At 31.4% G+C, this 17,509-nt stretch overlaps 1 protein-coding gene across 50 annotated transcripts in view; it reads right to left on the bottom strand.

Annotated features, from left to right (window-relative positions):
- Positions 1–688: 688 nt before the first annotated feature.
- LOC145296067 (tyrosine-protein phosphatase Lar-like) overlaps positions 689–17,509 on the bottom strand; it is a 1,305,806-nt gene continuing 1,288,985 nt past the window's right edge. For all 50 annotated transcript variants that reach the window (XM_080142138.1, XM_080142152.1, XM_080142158.1 and 47 more), the window contains 8 exons: positions 14,257–14,542; positions 12,588–12,681; positions 11,193–11,269; positions 9,986–10,120; positions 7,505–7,630; positions 4,090–4,244; positions 3,361–3,496; positions 689–1,191 (listed from right to left, as the gene is read on the bottom strand). In XM_080142138.1, coding sequence (XP_079998264.1) covers positions 1,123–1,191; positions 3,361–3,496; positions 4,090–4,244; positions 7,505–7,630; positions 9,986–10,120; positions 11,193–11,269; positions 12,588–12,681; positions 14,257–14,542 — 1,078 coding nt within the window. In that variant the 3' untranslated portion in view covers positions 689–1,122. The remainder of the gene's footprint in view (positions 1,192–3,360; positions 3,497–4,089; positions 4,245–7,504; positions 7,631–9,985; positions 10,121–11,192; positions 11,270–12,587; positions 12,682–14,256; positions 14,543–17,509) is intronic.

Here is a 17,509-nt window from a genome sequence, read left to right as displayed (position 1 = left end):
CTTCCTACGTTTCCACTAAGAAATTGTATAGCTAGGTATAATACATCGTTACAACAGTTACATTATGTTACAACCATGATGGGCACTGCCGGAGCATCCACAAAGTTTGTGTGTATTTATATATATATATATATATATATATTTTTTTTATATATATTTTTCTTTTGATTTTTTTTAGGCAAGTTATCCCATGAAAAAGATGGTTTCCATTTGTCTTTACTGTCTGTCATTATTGGACAAAAAAAAAAAAATCGCCAGATCCTTGCTGCATCATGCTTCATGATGCTAGCAGAAATGCTAAAAAGTCCCTGGCATACAGTTCTTTTGTATTCAGTCAGGATTAACCATATAATGTAGTTATTAATATAATAATGATAATAATAATAATCATTCAATACAGTAACAAATCAAGTATTGAGTTTTCCTCCATGTTTTTTTTTTTTTTTTTTTAAAAAGAAGAAAAATGTTATTAAAAAATCAATAGTCTGTAGCTTTTTTTTTTCTTATTTGTATAAACAAAAGCAAAGGAGAATCAGATGAAAAAATCATAGAATAAAATAGGAAAAAGAAAATAAAAGAAATCAGTTAGAAAAAGATGAACTTAAAAAAATAACTGAGCCATTTTAACAGAAGTTTTCTTTCCATTTTTTTTTTTTTTTTTTTTTTTTTTTTGGATATTGTGATGTAATTGTTTTTGTTTTTTTTGTTTTTTTAATTATTTTTTTTTTTTAATAACTATTTTTTGTTTTTGTGTGATTTTGTTCATGTTTGTTTGTTTGTTTGTTTGTTTGGTATTGATTCGAGCAGTGCTTCTTGGCTGGACTGATTTTGTCACCCTCTACAGACTGGAAGCCGAAACAGAATGTTCTCGGTTCATTTATAAAGCTGTTGGATAGTAAAACTTTCACTTTTGTTAATTGCTTTTACGTTATTATGATGTTGTTGTTGTTTTCTTTTGCATATGAAGATGGACATAACATATTCAAAGAGAACCAGCATGTCCCTCTGCTTCCTGCTATGTGTATACAGTCTCATTCCACGAGGTGCCTTCTCAGAAAGCATACGTATGCCCAAGGACTAATAAACAGAGGGCTGCATAGATAGGAAAAGGCAATCGCTGCTTCAGTTTGCATAGTGATCGAAAGAGCCAAGGTACTCCAGCGCTGCACGATAACAGAATTGATATTGGTCCTGAAAGAAAATAAAAACAAAAAAGAGAAATTACTTTATTGAAAAAAAAATAAAATAAAATAACATGGAAGAAAGAAATATAAGAATTTACTTTTGAAAACAAAAAGAAAATTCAAGTATGGTTATTTTAAACTCCTTTTCATAAGGAGGATTCACCATTCAATAACAAAGCCAATTAGTGAGATTGTGTGCATTTCGTCTCCCACATTATTTGTCCTACCAAAGCTTGAGAGTTTAGTCTACCGTGCTATTTAATCCACAAATCTAGAGAGGACAGGTGTGTGTGTGTGTGTGCATGTTATATATATATATATATATATATATATAGTCATCCACATACAGTACCGTTTCGCTGTTTCACAGCTCATCAGTGCGGCTAGACAAGCAACTACCTCAAGCCAGGATTGAAACCTGATTGCCCAAACGACAGTCGGAGCTTCTGATCATTGCACTATACAGCAGCTGCCTTGCGGACGGTGAATTAACAATGTTTTTACATTGTCCAAATACCTAAGCTCAACTTGTTTACACAAAGAGCATCACTTCATACGCTAATGGTAATTTGTATATCACCATATACATATATATGGCTTGACAGACTATGGATACCAACTGTAAGGGTGCCTGCGCATGAAATTTTTGTAGCAAGAGTTGCGCAATCTCCAACCACACCTTTCTTGAGTCATCATTGTTGAATACCAGTTGCAAGTGGAGGTTCAGGACGGCTGGAAACAATGCCGAGATAAGCGGAAGGCACATACAACGCCTAGAATTCCCAAATGGTCACCCATCTGGTACTAGCCAAACTCAACGTTGCTTAACATCGGTGTGTCAACGTGATTATGCCATATGTATGTATATATATATATATATATATATATATATATATATATATATATACACATACACAAAGATGCATGAATATAATATATATATACACATACACAAAGATGCATGAATATAATATATATATATATATATACACACACGCACACACAAAGATGCATGAATATAATATATATATATATATATATATATATATACACACACACACACACACATACATTCCTTGAGAATCTAGTCTACTAGTCTGGATGTAGAATTGCAGATTTATATATATATATATATATGACAAAAGTCTATATTCCAAGTTTCATGATGTTGACCATCTTACAATTTAATCCTTTAAGTTCATTGACATTCACAATTCTTGAGTGTCAACGTACTGCTTCCTGGTTGAATACAATATAGCACCCTTCAAATCCAATGTAAACAAGTTCTTGTTAGGCCATCCTGATAAATACTCAAATTCTACCCAATTTACACCATTAACGATTACGATACTATCTATGGTCCCCCATAACTTTCACAAAAAAACACTCGACTAGCTACAACCACTATCAACCATTTCCCTCACTCTCTATCTGTACTTAAATCTAAACACATACTGCATGAACAAAGATTCTTTCCTAGAACTGACCGCCCATGAAATACTGTTCTACTGGCCTGCTTCCTGGTTGATTATAATATGGTAGCCTTCAAGTCTAATGTAAACAAGTTCTTGTTAAGCCGTCCCCTTAAATAGTCAAATTCTATCCAATCTACACCATTAACGATTGCTGGACTACTATGTTAACATTCATTATATTCAAGTTTGATAAGACTCCTTGAGTGGCTTTCAGGCCTTGATAAATGGTGACTCCCAAAATAATTTTTTTTAAAAATTCATACGAGTATAATACTGGAGAAGGGCCATAAAATTCAATTAAAATGGTGTCGAACCAGAAAAAAAAAAAAAACAAAAAAACAACATAAACAAATTTCTGATGAGACCCCCCCCCCTTAAGTAAGACGCTTTATCAAATCTCGATTGGTACGATACTATCCCATTGGTTACTGTACATGCAATGACCCTTATCCCCGAGTGGCTTTCAGGCCTTGATAAGTGGTGACTACTTTGTAAAAAAAAAAAAAAAAAACTACACACCAATATTAATAATTTTTTTTTTATTGTTAAACATTTACAAGATACTTTTCCTAACAAGATATGGATGTATGCTAATATTTTTCAATAGAATTATATTAATTTGTTTCTAAGTGCAATATTTCATAGGAGTATACTGGAGAAGGACCATACAATGAATTCAGTGATGTCTGATTCTAACTTACCTCTGTTTGTACCATGGCTGGTCTCTGTGTTCGGAGCATCTTCACGGTTTGGAACATGTCCACAACACCTTCATACCTCATTCTTTCGAGCACAATGCTTAATGTAATGAAACCACCAGTCCTTCCGACTCCGGCACTGAAATTTAACATGAAATAGAATCGTTTAAGAAATAATTAAGAGGCGAGTGGGAGAGGAAGGATTTGGTAACTTCTGATTCTTCCAATTCAAAATTTGTACAAGTTCCCTCTTCTAATCAGGCTGTTTTTTTAATATTTTATTAATTAATCATCGCATTAGTTTTTTTTTTTCATTTAATATAGTTGTTTGTTCCTCTTAATTGTGTTGAGTTTTTCTTATCTTGATGCGGTTTGTAACGTTATTATTTAGAAAACCATTCTTAACATGAGGAGATGGGGGAGGGTGTTTTGTAAATATTCTGTACTTTCACCTAACAATTTAATAAAAAAATGTTGTAAAACTTTAATTTAACTTGAAAATACTATTAAAAAAATAAGTTCAATAAGGGCATAAGCTCCCATAATTGTATTACATTATACTAGTATATGTTTACATTATATTATATTAGTATATATTTACATTATATTATACTAGTATATGTTTACATTATATTATACTAGTATATATTTATAAATATTGTTTTGTTTTTTTTGGTTTTTTTTTCATAATTTTGGAGGCAACCAATAAATTAGATAATAATTTTTGCTTACCTGCAGTGTACAGTAATTGGTCCATCCTGACCGAATTGTTCCTTAGTTTTGTGAACTTGCCCAATAAAATCAATGAATCCCTCTCCCGACTTAGGCACTCCTTGCTCGGGCCAGTCAGTGAACTGGAATTGTCTTACAGTTCGCGATTGTCCATCCTGTAAAAAAATTGGCCGCCAAAAAGAAAAATGGATTATTAGTGGGAATCTGAATAAAAAGTTTTGTTCCAAATTCTGTACAATCTATGAGCCGGAGTAGATTGTTCTTATTCTATCACTATTCATAACTGCGTGGAAGTTCTAAGTAATTCTGAATTATATTTTTATTATTGCCGATGCTAAGGATTGAACCATCAACCTCCAAAAGACTGTCATTTAAAACTGACTATTACTTAGCACTTTATCTGTTGCACTATGGATTTATATGAATAATTCTAGCATGAATTTGAGAAGCTTTTAATTATACTAATTTTTATAACATACACATATATATATGTACGTAGTATAACTACACATTTAAAATATGAATCATTTTAAGGTTTCTCAAATTCATGCAAGATTAAAATAGAGTATATACATATATATCTTGCTCTTTTATTGAGCACTCTTAATGACCTTGTTAAATTCATTAGTTATCACTCTTTCTAAATTTCTAGATAGTGTTTCTCAAGTACAGTTCTTAAAACCGCTAGTGGGCAATCATTATTGCCTCCTAGTCTGGAAGCGGGTGATCATTTTACATTAAATTTTTATGCAAGAATGATCCCCCTCTCCAAAGTCTAAAAGATTGTTGTTTTTTTTAATTTCTGTTTACTGCCCATTTTTTCATGCTATTTACTAGTGAGGGGACGATTCCAATATTTTCCCCGATTCTCATACAATGACCAATCCCTTACTAAATTCCCAATTCTGATACAATTACCGATTCTGATACTGATTCTTTATAAATTTCTAAATAGTATGAAATAGTTTATTCCCCAATGACCATAAAAACACGTTAAATACAGATATTTTCTCAAATGTAAAAATAAACACTTGTGGGTGATGATTTACTATTAGCTAAAATCACTAAATATTTATTTTATCATTACTACCAGCAATTGAAGAATTTTCTTTTAACAAAATTAAATAGAAAAGGAAATTAAAAGAATCGTTATTGGCATCGGAAAATAGGTACTAATTTTTCTGATTCCAGTATCCTTAAAAGTTCCTCTTTTTTTCGACTCCTGATTCCGATTAATCGTTCCAACACTACTATTTACATGCAAGCGACTAATACTGCTTCCTTTTTCAATTTCCATTAAAATAATTCATGTCGATAATAGTAACGATTACCAAAAATTCTAAAAGGGTAAAAAAAAACAAAAGAATTACATTAAAATCAACATAAAAAAATCTTTACAAAGGAATGCAAAATAAATAAAAGATTGAAATAAATAAATGAAAGATTGAAATCCAAAATAAATAAATAAATAAATAAAAGATTGAAATCCAAAATAAATAAATAAATAAAAGATTGAAATCCAAAAATAAATAAATAAATAAAAAATTGAAATCCAAAAATAAATAAATAAATAAAAGATTGAAATCCAAAAATAAATAAATAAATAAAAGATTGAAATCCAAAATAAATAAATAAATAAAAGATTGAAATCCAAAAATAAATAAATAAATAAAAAGATTGAAATCCAAAAATAAATAAATAAATAAAAAGATTGAAATCCAAAATAAATAAATAAATAAAAGATTGAAATCCAAAAATAAATAAATAAATAAAAGATTGAAATCCAAAATAAATAAATAAATAAATAAAAGATTGAAATCCAAAAATAAATAAATAAATAAAAGATTGAAATCCAAAATAAATAAATAAATAAAAGATTGAAATCCAAAATAAATAAATAAATAAAAGATTGAAATCCAAAATACATAAATAAATAAATAAATAAAAGATTGAAATCCAAAAATAAATAAATAAAAGATTGAAATCCAAAATAAATAAATAAATAAATAAAAGATTGAAATCCAAAATAAATAAATAAGTAAAAGATTGAAATCCAAAAATAAATAAATAAATAAAAAGATTGAAATCCAAAAATAAATAAATAAATAAAAGATTGAAATCCAAAATAAATAAATAAATAAATAAAAGATTGAAATCCAAAAATAAATAAATAAATAAGATTGAAATCCAAAATAAATAAATAAGATTGAAATCCAAAATAAATAAATAAGATTGAAATCCAAAATAAATAAAAAGATTGAAATCCAAAATAAATAAAAAGATTGAAATCCAAAATAAATAAATAAAAGATTGAAATGCAAAAATAAATAAATAAAAGATTGAAATCCAAAATAAATAAATAAATAAATAAAAGATTGAAATCCAAAATAAATAAATAAAAAGATTGAAATCCAAAATAAATAAATAAAAGATTGAAATCCAAAATAAATAAATAAAAGATTGAAATCCAAAATAAATAAATAAGTAAAAGATTGAAATCCAAAATAAATAAATAAATAAAAGATTGAAATCCAAAATACATAAATAAATAAAAGATTGAAATCCAAAATACATAAATAAATAAAAGATTGAAATCCAAAATAAATAAATAAAAGATTGAAATCCAAAATAAATAAATAAATAAATAAAAGATTGAAATCCAAAAATAAATAAATAAGATTGAAATCCAAAATAAATAAATAAGATTGAAATCCAAAATAAATAAAAAGATTGAAATCCAAAATAAATAAATAAAAGATTGAAATCCAAAAATAAATAAATAAAAGATTGAAATCCAAAATAAATAAATAAATAAATAAAAGATTGAAATCCAAAATAAATAAATAAATAAGATTGAAATCCAAAATAAATAAATAAAAGATTGAAATCCAAAATAAATAAATAAATAAATAAATAAAAGATTGAAATCCAAAAATAAATAAATAAATAAAAGATTGAAATCCAAAATAAATAAATAAGTAAAAGATTGAAATCCAAAATAAATAAATAAATAAAAGATTGAAATCCAAAATACATAAATAAATAAAAGATTGAAATCCAAAATACATAAATAAATAAAAGATTGAAATCCAAAATAAATAAATAAAAAAGATTGAAATCCAAAATAAATAAATAAATAAAAAGATTGAAATCCAAAATAAATAAATAAAAGATTGAAATCCAAAATAAATAAATAAAAGATTGAAATCCAAAAATAAATAAATAAATAAAAAGATTGAAATCCAAAATAAATAAATAAAAAGATTGAAATCCAAAATAAATAAATAAATAAAAAGATTGAAATCCAAAATAAATAAATAAAAAGATTGAAATCCAAAATAAATAAATAAAAGATTGAAATCCAAAAATGCAAGAAAAAAAAATTGGGAATGAAGAATGTGTGAATGAAACTTACCCTAGCATCAGTAACTTTAAATTCTCTGAGGATGTACTGAGGCATGTTATATTCTGCCATTGGATCGACAACGAAGTACTGGTAGCGGGCAGATCTCTCGCTGGGCCAGTATTGATGACATTTCTCCTGTGAAAAAAGAGTAACATTGGTGAAATGCACGCGTGAAAACTAAATTTATAATGACATAAAAAAACTTTCAAGAATTTATAAACATTAAACTTCATCCTATTTGTTAACAACGTGAAATCATAAGGACATAAAAAAACTTTCAAGAATTTATAAACATTAAACTTCATCCTATTTGTTAACAACGTGAAATCATAAGGACATAAAAAAACTTTCAAGAATTTATAAACATTAAACTTCATCCTATTTGTTAACAACGTGAAATCATAAGGACATAAAAAAACTTTCAAGAATTTATAAACATTAAACTTCATCCTATTTGTTAACAACGTGAAATCATAAGGACATAAAAAAACTTTCAAGAATTTATAAACATTAAACTTCATCCTATTGGTTAACAACGTGAAATCATAAGGACATAAAAAACTTTCATTCAAGAATTTATGATTATTAAATTTTATCTATAAGGTCATGGTAACCTATTGGTTAACAACATGGGCTGGAAATCTGAATGTGCTACGTTCAAATCCAGTTTATTTCACAGAAACACATCCATCAAACCCACACTTGACCTTGTGTCTAACCTTCTAAAAAAGTAGTTAAATGAAATAAACATTACACTATTACTTATTCTTATATTTATTTAGAGATAATTATAGTTACTTATAAAAACTGAAGTGTCTTGTAAATATTGCATGTAGTGTCTAAAAATAAGGATGCTGATAACGTAAAGTAAAAGTTTATTTAATTTATATCCTCCCAGTAGTTTTATATGGGCTTGATTGTATCACATGGATTAAACAACTAGCCAATCGCATTGAGGGGTTTCAAAATCAGGTAATGCGTTTCATCACCTCATCAATAAAAACAAAATATCCACCCTCCTTCAAACTACTTCCCTACCCCTTCTATTTGATAAAATCATAAGTAAAACCTTTAAATATTTTTGTCATGTCAAAGGCTCAACCACTGGTCTGTCAAAGTTATGCTTGGAGGGTATGTTAGAAGTTAAAAGAGGTAGAGGAAAGCTTAGGAGGTGGAGAGAAAATGTTTTTGATTGGACATCTTTCAACAGTTGGCCGTCCACCAACCAACTTGTCCTGGATCAGAAGGAATAGCAAAAAAGAAATCACGTGGGTTTGCAATCCGTACTGAGCAGAAGATGCGACTCATAATGATGTCTTGTGTATATTGAAAACACTGAGGCCACAGTTTTTAGTAGATTGTGAAAATCTAGATTCGAGGAATAAAAGCAATTTCATATATTATTCAGTCAAATTATTTTTGTAACAAACTGACATTTATATATATATATATATACACACACACACACTAGTGGTGGGGTGGAGGCTTTGCCCATGTGTAAAAATATGCTTAAATATGATATTTTAATTTGTTCAGATTTTGTATATATTATTAGAGTTGTAATATCAAAAGTAAAAAAAAAAAGTCTTTAGGTACCATCAGCTAGAATCGAAACCAAAACTGTAGCATTCAAATCTGATGACGTTACCACTGTACCAACTGATTAAAAACTAAAAAATAAACTATGATAAATGTATAAAATGCTTAACAATTTTTTTTCCAATTTTGACCCCTTAAAAACTATTTTAACCGGTAAAGACCCATAAAAACGGCCCATAATAAATCCAATCATTTGAGGCTCCTAGCGCCGTTCTATGATTTTTAGTTTCAGAGGAGATAGTTTGTTGGTCTGTCTCCATATTTTCAGACATACATATAGCCGTTTATATATTAGATATAGTATAAATGAATGGTCTACCTATACTATAAAATCAAATTAATCTGAAAGTAACTTTGCTCAAATTAAATATTGTAAAGGATTCAACTGGATAGCGAAACAACACTACTATCAAAGGAAAAGTAAGATGCTTCCTTCTCTCTAGAACCCATTTTAGCCACCTGATCAGAGTAACGTAAGGTTATGGAAAGCAGGTGACAGATGCAATACGGAAGGAAACAAATAATTCTGTCCATGGTTTTGTATTCCATTGTGCTGAGCAGAAGATATCTCTGGGTACAATGGTATAGGCACTGCTCGGACAGAAAGAAACTGCAACCTATTATCTTTACAACTGCAAAGAAAGCTATGGCAATACATCAAACACCTCGCTCAGTAAAGATTGCTATGATCAACAGATGCCACCTGATCATCATCAAACCACTCTCTGACAACCAGCAAAGGATAACAGGAAAGATCGTGGGTAGAAGAAGCAGAGGACAACAACAAAAAAAATACATTGACAGTCTGAACACCTGGGCAACATCAAAAAACGATGAGCAACAATGAATTCATGAATGAAAAAGGATAAAAAGGATTCAAAATCAACTTACCCTTCCCATCTCTCTTAATTTTGTCAGCATTACGATAATTGTTGAATTGTGTTCCCAAAGCATACGCCAGAAGTCTTCAGTGGTTTCTACAAGAGGACCTTGAGTGGCTATATAGGCCCTCTTATAGCGATAACCCTGAAAAATGCAAAAAATAAAACAAACATTAAACCACATTAAAAGTTAATAGGGTTTACACATTTTTACTGACAAAAATCATCAGAACAAAAGCGTGGTCATCCCTATAACAATCCGAGAGATTTGATATTTGAAGTTTTACGATTAGTCAGCAGTTACCATTAGACCACAAAAAAAATTTAAAAAATACGTCTGCCAATTTTTCTACATTTTTTTTTTTTTTTTTTTTTTTCAAAAAATTTTAGGAAATTCTTCGTCATACCCAACAAAAATAATAAACATAATACGAATTATTAAATAGGGGTCAAAATGTTAAGGATTAAACCTTTTTTTCTCCATATCATAAGATCTTTATAATGCAGACTGCATGAATTGGACTGATTTTAAAATGGTTAATTTAGTTTCTTCTCCAATTAATTGAGAACCCTTCATCTGATTACTGCATCTGTAAGAAAATTTTTATTTTATTCTATGAAATGATTCTAACCATGGCAATTGTAGAACTAAATCGACATGGTACTGGTTTAAAGGGCTCCAATAGTTCATATGTAAATATTGCTTAGTTCAAGCAAGAATATTCTTTATTACTTATCCAATCAGAACTCGGAAAATTTATTTGCCAGTACTGGGGCAGCAGTTGTTGATAGGGTAATGCCTATGGCTTCACGCATGGACTAGCAGCCAATCAGAACTCTGGGAATTGACTTGCCCTCTGTGTATAACTGGAACGTTCCATCCTTCTTAAAAACAGGTTTCCTCGTGTTCTTTTCATTTTATTTGTTTGTCGATCAACTGGTCAGACAGCTAAGCACTGACTATTAAATTCATTATAGTGATCAACTCTGATTCGACACTATTTGTGATAACAAAGAGAATCACTATGACCAATCCAGAAACAGTTTCTGCCAGTTCACTACTTCTGTACTTTCTGTAAATAAATACCTACTCATTTCTTTCGGCCCTTTAAGGCAACAACAGTATCTCGTGTCCAGTATTCATAAAAATTCCAGATACATTTTCATTGGAAAAAATATTTGGGGGAAAGAGGGGGGGGGATAAAAAAGTAACCTACATCAATGAAGCTGGCGTTGATATAGTCCGATCCATCTACACCACGGATTGGCTGTAAACACACCCGTGTAGATTCATCTGCACAAAAAAAAAAAAAAAAAATGAAAGATTATAAAGACTGTCCTTTCAAAATTAAATTAATGAACACAACATTAAAAAAAAAAAAAAAAAAAAAAAAAGATATGCACTGAATAAAAAATATCATCTTTATATAAATGGCCATTTCTAAACTAAACAAGCACATTGTTTTTTAAGGTAATAATTTTAGAAATTAAGGTGGGGAGGTTGGCTAGTGGATACATTAGCTAGTGCAGACTAGCACCAAGCTAGGACGTGCTGTAGAAAGAGGTTATAAGAATCGAGGGGGGGGGGTTGATTCTGATTATAGAATTCTGTACTGTGAGAATGGAAGTCCTATTTACTTGCCTCCACATAAGAGTTAGACATAAGGTCAGTTTTAATATCGGAAAAATCCACCTCTCAAAAAAGGCACTCTGATACAAGTAGGCAGATATGACATCTGAGGAGTGATATAAGGGTTTGTAGGTGATTCGACTTGCTCAGTCTTGTTGAAATGACCAAGTTAAGAACAAATATTGTAATATAAGAAGCCAAACATGTGGGGTTCCCCCTCCATGAGTGAAAAATTTACTTTCACCATGACTAATGTTTGTGCAAATTTCTAAAAAAATTCAAGGGGTGGTTATTGAGAAAAGTGTGAACAAACGATTCAAGAGCAATTTTACCTCTATAATGCCCCCTACGGAGCAACCAGAGTTATCCTGGAAAATCTGTTTTGACAAAAATTTACTTTCACCATGACTAATGTTTGTGTAAAATGTTTAAAAAATCTAAGGAGCAGTTATTGAAAAAAGTGCGAACAAACGAATGGACAAATGGGAGTGAATTACTAGGTCCAATCCCTCCTTTGTCGACAAGGGACTTATAAACAATGTGCTTAACATAACTGACTCTCTCTCTCTCTTTTACCATGATTATAATCAACGGCTCACATAAATCTTCCATTCTTGCTGTGGTCCTGTAAGGGTCCGGAAGAAAAACACAACTTGGTAATTAGCAAAAACAAAATACAATGAACAGAAAAGCAAATACAACAAAGGAAGAGTGCTGGTATACATTAGTCCGACTGCCCTAAGTGCAATACTTGTACATAACCGCCAAGAGACATATTCTCCCTGTCTTTATAATGAGTGGAAGAATCCATTATTATCTGTAAGGTGGGCAACACAATAATTTTCTAAAAAAGTAGTTTGTGTAATTAACTGAATAATTATTCAAAGCTTTCATACGAGAGGAGGAAACCAGTTATATATAGTAAATCTGTAATTGGAACTTGCTCTAATATCTAAATAAACAAATGTATACTAATACTTACATGGTAATATGTTTACTAGTCTATTTTTAAATTTGTTCACTGGAAGATTGGCACTGACAAATCGGTTTGGATTAGCCTTCACGTTTGCTAATCTCTGTAAATAAAAAAGAAAAACATTAATTCGTAATTGTGATACATTCTTTACAAAAATTCATTATACATTCAATACAATGACTACCAGACATTTTTTTTAATTCATCAAGTTAGAAAATTCCACAATATTTGGTTTTTATCATAAAAAATACCAATATACATGTTTTTCAGTGAGAAGTAATAATTCTTGGAAATCTTTTAGTCTAAAACAATCCTATGTTAAAACAACATAGGACCAAATTTTATTTAAAATAACAAGACCAAATCAATTTCACAACTATTGTTTAATGTTTAAGAATAGAACTGCATAATAAGGTCTGCACATTTAAATTAAAGTGATTTATAATAAATAATACCAAATCTCAAAGATTATTTGGCTGGCAGCAACATCAGCAAGGAGCTGACGATGGCCCAAAGGTTAATGATGCAGGTAGCCAAGTTTGAACCCAGTCGGTTCCACAAAGATACTGTCACTTAAGAACATTGGCAATTTTCATATTGTCTCTTCCGTAAGCATCCAATATCCTTCTAGAAAGAATTCTTAATAGAAAGATATCAAGGAAACGAATGCCAACAAAATTCATCATCAAGAATGATGCTCATCAGCAACACACTTTTCAAAAGGAGACTTTGTTGGTTTGGCCACGTTGTGCACCATAACACAGAGTTCATTTACAAAGCAATAAATTCAGAACCACTCCAAGATTGATGATCGTCTTTAAGTCCAATGTGAACAAGTTATTGATGAGTCATCCTCTTAAGTAATCTAATTTACCAGATTTCCACTACTAACGATTACTATGATATTATCCCACTGACTACTATACACCCATTAACCCTTATCCTCAAGTGGCGTTTGGGCCTTCATAAGTGATGACTCCTTTGTAAAAAAAAAAAAAAAAAAAAAAAAAAAAAAAAAAAAAGTTCAGCGGAAAATGTGGTTACACATCATCAAAGCCAACATTGAACATATCTCCGGTCCCTAGGTCTACAGTGTTTGGCGTTGGCGCTGGTCCTAGACCTGGTTGCTTAGAACTCTCTTTGTTGCTGCAAACCATTGCATATGTTTTTGCGTTCATCGAGGGTGATGTTTGTTCTATGGGAAGGTCCAGCTCAACCCATCTTGGGTGAATGTTGCCGAAGCCAAAGTCAACATAACCGGATGAGAAAGTCTTCGCATTGGATTCTACAATTTTGAAATGAAAAGAGGCTAACATTTCAGGTACTACTTAATCTAATTGGGTTACGTGGTTAACGATGTGGGCAGCCAAGTTCGAACCCAGTTCGTTCCACAAAGACACTGTCACTTAAAGACATTGGCAACCTTCATGTGGTCTCTCCTGTAAGTACCTGCCATCGTTCTAGAAAGAATTCTTAATAGAAAGGTAAAGTCAAGTCAACAAATATTCAAGAACAAAACTAGATAACAATGGCTGCACATTTGATTTTACAATTAAATAAAAATGGCTGACATTTCAGCTACTATTTATTCTAATTGAGTCCCATGGAAGAAAGAAGTATGTCAATGTAATCCATTTTATTTCTATTTGAGCATCACGTCCACCTCGTATCTCACCTTAAATTCTAGCTCCATGCCTGTGACTGTTTCTCCAGGGTCTGGCTGTGATAATTTTTGTATATGAGCACCTAAGTTGCGTGCAGGAACTTCGGTGTTTCCACATGTAACCGCTTCCAGTAGAGCATCGTGGATGAATATGTATTGGTCCTCAGTTTGCACCATGTAGTTGCGTTGAGCTCGCAAGCAAGTCACATGCCCGTAAATGTCCACAGTTTTCTCATGCTTAATACGTTCCAGCATTGAGTCAATCACGATAAAAGCACCAGTTCTACCCACGCCAGCACTGAAAAAAAGGAGGAAAAGAATAATCATAATTAAAATAATAATATTAATAACAAACAGTACAAGCATATGCCGGCAACAGTACTTGAAAACAACAATCACAAAATCCTATGGGACACGGACATACAAACAGACAAACCCATCCAAGCAAGAAGACCGAATATCATAATAATTAACAAGAAAGAAAAGTCCTGCCAAATCGTACACTTTGTTGTTTCAGTTGATCAAAGGAGAAACTGAACAAACACACAGAGCTAGCCAGAGAGCTGAAAGGAATATGGATGATAAAAAAAAAATCAAAATAGTACCTATAATAGTAGGAGCACTAGGAACAATCCAGAAAAACTTTGAAAAAAATGGGAGAAATTGAAATCAGAGGAATGGCTGGAAAGATACAGTGAATAACAATAATGAAAACAGCTGAAAGATTATGGAAAACCCTTGAATGCGGAGACTAATACACATCTTCTGCAAAGGTCCAAGATGGTGGGTTAAATGGAAACAAGAACATTGAAGCTGCATATCTAAAAGTCCACTATCCCATCCCCCCCCCATTGCCTCATCATCGACCCCTTCCCCCAAAAAAGTGATGCCAAATAGCCAAGAAGGGTCAAAGAGGATAGAAAGATCAAGGAGAGGGCCCTGACCAGACTTCTGCTGGACAAGTACGAAAAGAACTGAGAACTTGGAGAGGCTTATTGCAACTCAAATACCAGTGAAGACCAATGGCTGCTGCCAGCAAGAAATCAATGGAAAGCAGCTGTTGCGATAATGCAAATGTTATTGGAAAAAGTGGAAAGTACTGAAAATCTGAGGAGATTTGTTGTCACTCAGCTTCCAGGGAACGCCTCAGGTTGGCTTCAAGGAGAGATCTTTATGACCTGTGTCAAAGCTCCTTGTGAGCCAATAATAATAATTTTGAGTGTCATCATAAACGGGTACCACACCAAATAATGAGAGTCAAGAAGGATGGAAAAACCAAGTAGAGAGAGCACTAGCCAGACCTCTGCTGGCTGAGTGCAAAGAGGACTGGGACCATAAGGTTGCTTATTGCCACCCAAATTCCAGTAAAGATTAATGGTCACCGCCAGCAAGAAATCAATGGTAAGTGGATGTTGCAATAACACAAATTCTTTTGCAAAGGTGATCGAAAGAGGTGGAGAGTACTGGAAGTTTGGGGAGACTTGTTGTCACTCGGACTCCAGGGAACAACACAAGTTGTTCTCACAGAGAAGTCTTTGATGATGGCCTGTGTGACTACTCCTAGTGAGTAAATAATATTGCTTCGCTGAGGGTTACAACATGGTCATTTTGAACTATATCATCAATAGGAGGATAGAAAGCAGATTTTGGGTTTACTTTTGGCAACTTTGTAACTCTATTTTCTTGTTTTGTCCTTTGAAAAAAAAGAGAAAGAATAATATTAAAAAAAGAATGTGGTAGTAGCAGGGGTGTGGGAGAGGTGGCGGGAGGGGGATCAAGACAATAGTAGGCAGCCTGGATGGAGAGAGGTGTTAAAAAAAAAGTGGTAGTAGGCAGGCAGGCTCGAACCCGTAAGGCGAAGGAGGAAAAGAAGATGAAAAAAAAAACCCTAACGTCTTAGCTGATGCGTCCACCGTGAAACCAGAAGTCACGAGCGTTGGAATTAAGAGTAGTCAATTGAAAGGAGATGAGAACTTGTGAAAATGTCAACGAAAAAAGCGACCCCTACTTGTGAAAAATGGCCCATTTGCAGGTGAAGGAATTAATGTTTTTGACCAATTTTTCAATATTTGTCATCCGAGATACCGATTTCATCACGTTCCGACACATCTGTTGATAGTTTTTACAAGATATACAAACACACACATTCTTAAACTTATTTACCTGCCTCCCCTCAAAGGCTCGGTTTTTAATGTGGAGAAAATTCAGCTACCCTAAAAATAAACCCAGGATTGGAATAAAAATAAAAATTGCCCCTGTTTAGAAGGACCTTTCCTTCACTGATCGAGAACAATAAAGATGAAGTGCAGCATCAGAGCAGATATTACACTTTGATCCTAGCAAAGAGGTCAAGAAAGGTTCTCTAGTCTGTTGCTTATAAACAGTTGTCAAATTTTAGTCATGATTTTCAATCTTCTCATAATATTTATTTAGTTATACATTTATCCAACTCAGTAACTCATATCCCCAAGTGGCTCTTAGACTTGACAATTCATAATAATGATAATTCATTAGTAAATAATGATTATCAATCAGGGGTAAATTAAACCCCAGGGTTAAAAAATTAAATATTCAGTACCTGATAATTCAAAAATAATTTTTTAATAAAAAAGTGGAAACAGAAAAGGATATTTACAAAGTCATTTTATATGTAAAGAAGGTTTAAACCAGAGATTCTCAATCAGGCGTAAATTTACCCCTAAGGGGTAAAAAAATTATATTATCGGGAAGGGGGGGGGTGTAAAAAATTGAAGTACATGATAATTTAGAAATAATTTCTTAATAAAAAAGTGGAAACAGAAAAGCATATTTACAAGGTTATTTTATATGTAAAGAAGGTTTAAACCAGAGTCTCAACCAGGCATAAATTTACCACACAGAAAAATTATATTATCGGGGGTAAATAATTAAAGTACCTGATAATTTAAAATAATTATTTATTTTCAGATTGTATCAAGTCTAAAAAACTTAATACACATGAACTTCATGATTTTCTATTTAGAAAACGTTTGATTTTCTTCATTTTTTTTTTTTATACGGATGTATAATATTATTATTCCTATTTACAATGCCTCCCCACGGGACAGAGTTAGACACTAGGGTCGTTTTTTAACGTGGAGAAAATGAACAAAAATAAAAATTGTCTCAGTCGTCAAGGATTTCTCCTCCACTGATAGAGAACAAGAAATTGAAGTGTAGCATCTGAAGAACAGATGGTATTTATTTGCTCCCCCACTGAGCAAATTAGGCACAAGGCCGTTTTTAA

The sequence above is a fragment of the Euprymna scolopes genome, chromosome 16 (genome assembly GCF_053919585.1).
Source record: "Euprymna scolopes isolate OS-2025 chromosome 16, ASM5391958v1, whole genome shotgun sequence".
Taxonomy (NCBI): Eukaryota; Metazoa; Mollusca; class Cephalopoda; order Sepiida; family Sepiolidae; genus Euprymna; species Euprymna scolopes.
The sequence above is the reverse complement of the archived record's forward strand: the minus strand, read 5'-3'. Positions and strand labels throughout refer to the sequence as shown.